The sequence below is a fragment of the Mus pahari genome, chromosome 3 (assembly GCF_900095145.1).
Source record: "Mus pahari chromosome 3, PAHARI_EIJ_v1.1, whole genome shotgun sequence".
NCBI classification, from domain to species: Eukaryota; Metazoa; Chordata; class Mammalia; order Rodentia; family Muridae; genus Mus; species Mus pahari.
The window spans coordinates 109,652,317-109,655,416 of NC_034592.1; the positions used below are offsets into that span (position 1 = coordinate 109,652,317).

The 3,100-nt window shown below is 40.7% G+C and overlaps 1 protein-coding gene across 2 annotated transcripts in view; it reads right to left on the reverse strand.

Annotated features, from left to right (window-relative positions):
• The window catches only part of Atp8b4 (ATPase phospholipid transporting 8B4 (putative)), a 177,924-nt gene that overhangs the window by 93,217 nt on the left and 81,607 nt on the right, over window positions 1-3,100 (reverse strand). For both annotated transcript variants that reach the window (XM_021193344.2, XM_021193343.1), the window contains exon 9: window positions 494-576. In XM_021193344.2, coding sequence (XP_021049003.1) covers window positions 494-576 — 83 coding nt within the window. The remainder of the gene's footprint in view (window positions 1-493; window positions 577-3,100) is intronic.

A 3,100-nucleotide genomic window follows, 5' to 3' on the forward strand; every position in this document is an offset into this window, starting at 1 on the left:
AAAAGGAAAGGAAAAAGGAAAGGAAAAAGGAAAGGAAAAAGGAAAGGAAAAAGGAAAGGAAAAAGGAAAGGAAAAAGGAAAGGAAAAAGGAAAGGAAAGGAAAAAGGAAAGGAAAAAGGAAAGGAAAAAGGAAAGGAAAGGAAAGGAAAGGAAAGGAAAGGAAACCATAAATGGTCTCTGTCTTAGTTTGGGTTTCATTACTGTGAACAGATACCATGACCAAGGCAACTCTTATAAAGGTGAACATTTAATTGGGGCTGGTTTACAGATTCAGAGATTCAATTCATTATCATCCAAGCCAGGAACATGGCAGTAGGCAGGCAGGCATAGTGCAGGAGGAGCTGAGAAGAAGGCTAACAGGAGAAGACTGACTTCCAGGGAGTTAAGAGAAGGGTGGCAAAGCCCACATCCAAAGGGTCACATTTCCTCCAACAAAGCCACATAAACTACCACAGGAGCTCTGATTTTTCTTCTGTCTATTCAAAGCACTTACCATCAAACTCTGCAAGACTGCTAATGTCTGCTCCAAGTTCTGAGGTGACAGGTAGTGCCTGGCGAACCTTCAGGTTGGTTTCCCTGTGAAATGAGAGACATGACATGAACCCTTCCATGAAACAATCCAACAATCACCTACTAAAGCAACCGTGTAGAGGGCAGTATACACAAAACCTAAATGAGGAGACCCACAGCAGCTGGCTTTGAATGTCTCTCACACCCCCCCATACCATCTCAGCAAAGCAAGTGGGCGGCGCCTCCGGATCTAGAGCTGGCGTTCTACCCATGGTGCATCTGTGTAACAACACAGAGATCTGCTTCGTGTTTGTGTTCAAATGAACACAGAACATAAGAAATACAGTCTCGTTGGAACCTACTCACACATGCCATATGAGCTATAAAACACACTGGTACTAGGAACATTGTTGCCAAATGGCGGTCGGTATCACTCCGGCGTCTGCTCTCTATGGAGTTTTGTTTGCAAAAGACAGCCATGGCTACCTTTACAGTAACTGAAATTTTAATGGGGAAAAGAATGCAGCCTTCTTTCTTCTTAGAGTATCAATTCAAGGAACCCTTGTTGGTTGTTAGCACAACCAACAAGCTGGCCAGATCACAAAGAGCTGCTCTTCTTTGAACAGGACCACACATCCGTTAGATAGCAGACGCCACTGGCCGTCGGTGACAGTATGGCCATCTCTCCTATGTGTTAAAGAGAGCATCATGCCAGCTTCCTCAGAATTCTTCCCTCACCCCCTCTTCAACAAATGCTAATTTTTTTCATGAAACCATGTGAACCTTTAGGATTAGCTGGTTTTACTTGGCACAATCCTCTAACAATCAGCCAAGTCATTGCATCTATTAATAAGTCATTTCTTTTTGATACTGAGCAGTATCCCACTATGTGCCAATTTGCTCGACCATTCACTTGAAAGATGTCTGAATTGTTCCTTCTGTGATGTAAGAAAAGCATGTGCCATAAGTATTCACTATACAGCTTATGGAAATGTTAGGTTTTCATTTCTCTGAATAGAAGTCCGGTTTGCCAGTTTGAAATTGCTGAGTTGTGTGGTACTTTTATGTTTGGTTTTTTTAAAGAAACCAACAAATTATTTTTCCAGGATGAGCATCGCACTTTATGTTCCCTCTGGTGACATGAGAGTGACTCCGCCCAACCAAATTTCTGCCAGCTTGGGAAATGTTACTGTTGCTGGTGCTCGTGGTTCTGACAGATCTGTGGTAACAGCATTGTGGTATTCATTTTTATGTCACTAATGATGTTGGGTAACTTTTCTTGTGCTTGTTTGCCCACTGTGTGTCCTCTTGGTCTAATGTTTATTGAAGTGTTACAAAATGCTTATTTCCTAACTAGGATTGCTTTAAAAAAAAAAAAACTTTGTAAAGCATCTGTATATAGTCATGGTAATTCAGGTAGATACTTTGCAAATAGTTTCTACAAGTTAGTAACTCATTACTATTTCCTCTTAGTAGGGCTTTTCATTAATTAAAAAACTAATTTGATGAGATCCAGTCTCTCTCTCTCTCTCTCTCTCTCTCTCTCTCTCTCTCTCTCTCTCTCCTTCCTCCCTGCCCCCTTATCTCTAGAGAAATCAACTTTGCACTTGCTGCTTAGGTGAGCACTCTACCACTGGGCTAAGTCCCTACTCTCTAGACTCACTCTTCTTATGTCAAATCTAACAATTCTTTGAGTAGCCCAAACCTCAAAGTCTTTCTCCCTTTTTTGCCTAAAATGTTTAGTTTCACTTCTTACATATGAATTTAATTTCCTTATTACTATAAAGCTATTTTAGTAATCTGTTTCATAGTGAGTGCATGGTCTGTATTGTTTTAGGAAAGGTCCATTTCATCTATGTTGTCAAATGTACGTGTGTTCAGCTGATTATAGCAATTCCTCATGATCCAGCTGGCATTTGGGGGGTACATTGTTGACTCCCCACTTGTTAATGATATTGCTCATCTGTCTCTTCCCGTCCTTCTATCCTTTCTGCCTTGCTTGAGGTTTGCAGAATAATTGATGTTTTCAAAGGACCAACCATGTTCTACTGTTTTACTTTGCCGTGTTTGTATCAGGTTTGTAGAATTTTGCTCTTGCTTGCATTTCATTTAATTTGCTATTTTCTAGGTTCTCAAGATAGCGTGGACAAATGATTTGAGGCTAGTTCTCTTTTCAAGGGTATGAATGATTTCAGTGATTTTCCTCTTAATCTGCTTTATCTGTGTCTAAACCTGTGTGTTGCCCAGTTGAGTCCTGCCTTTATTCTTTATCAGCTTGAGGAAATTACCTATCTGTCCGAGCCTTGGCTTCATGGGCTGTATGTAGGTCTTACACAATACCTACATCAGGACTGCATAACGAATCACCTGAGTTTCACATAAACAGATAAATGGTATCTACACAATGTGAGCTGTTTACATACAGATAGATGGTGCCTACACAGTGTGAGCTGTTTACATACAGATAGATGGTGCCTATACAGTGTGAGCTGTTTACATACAGATAGATGGTTCCTATACAGTGTGAGCTGTGCACATACAGATAGACAGTGCCTATACAGTGTGAGCTGTTTACATACAGATAGATGGT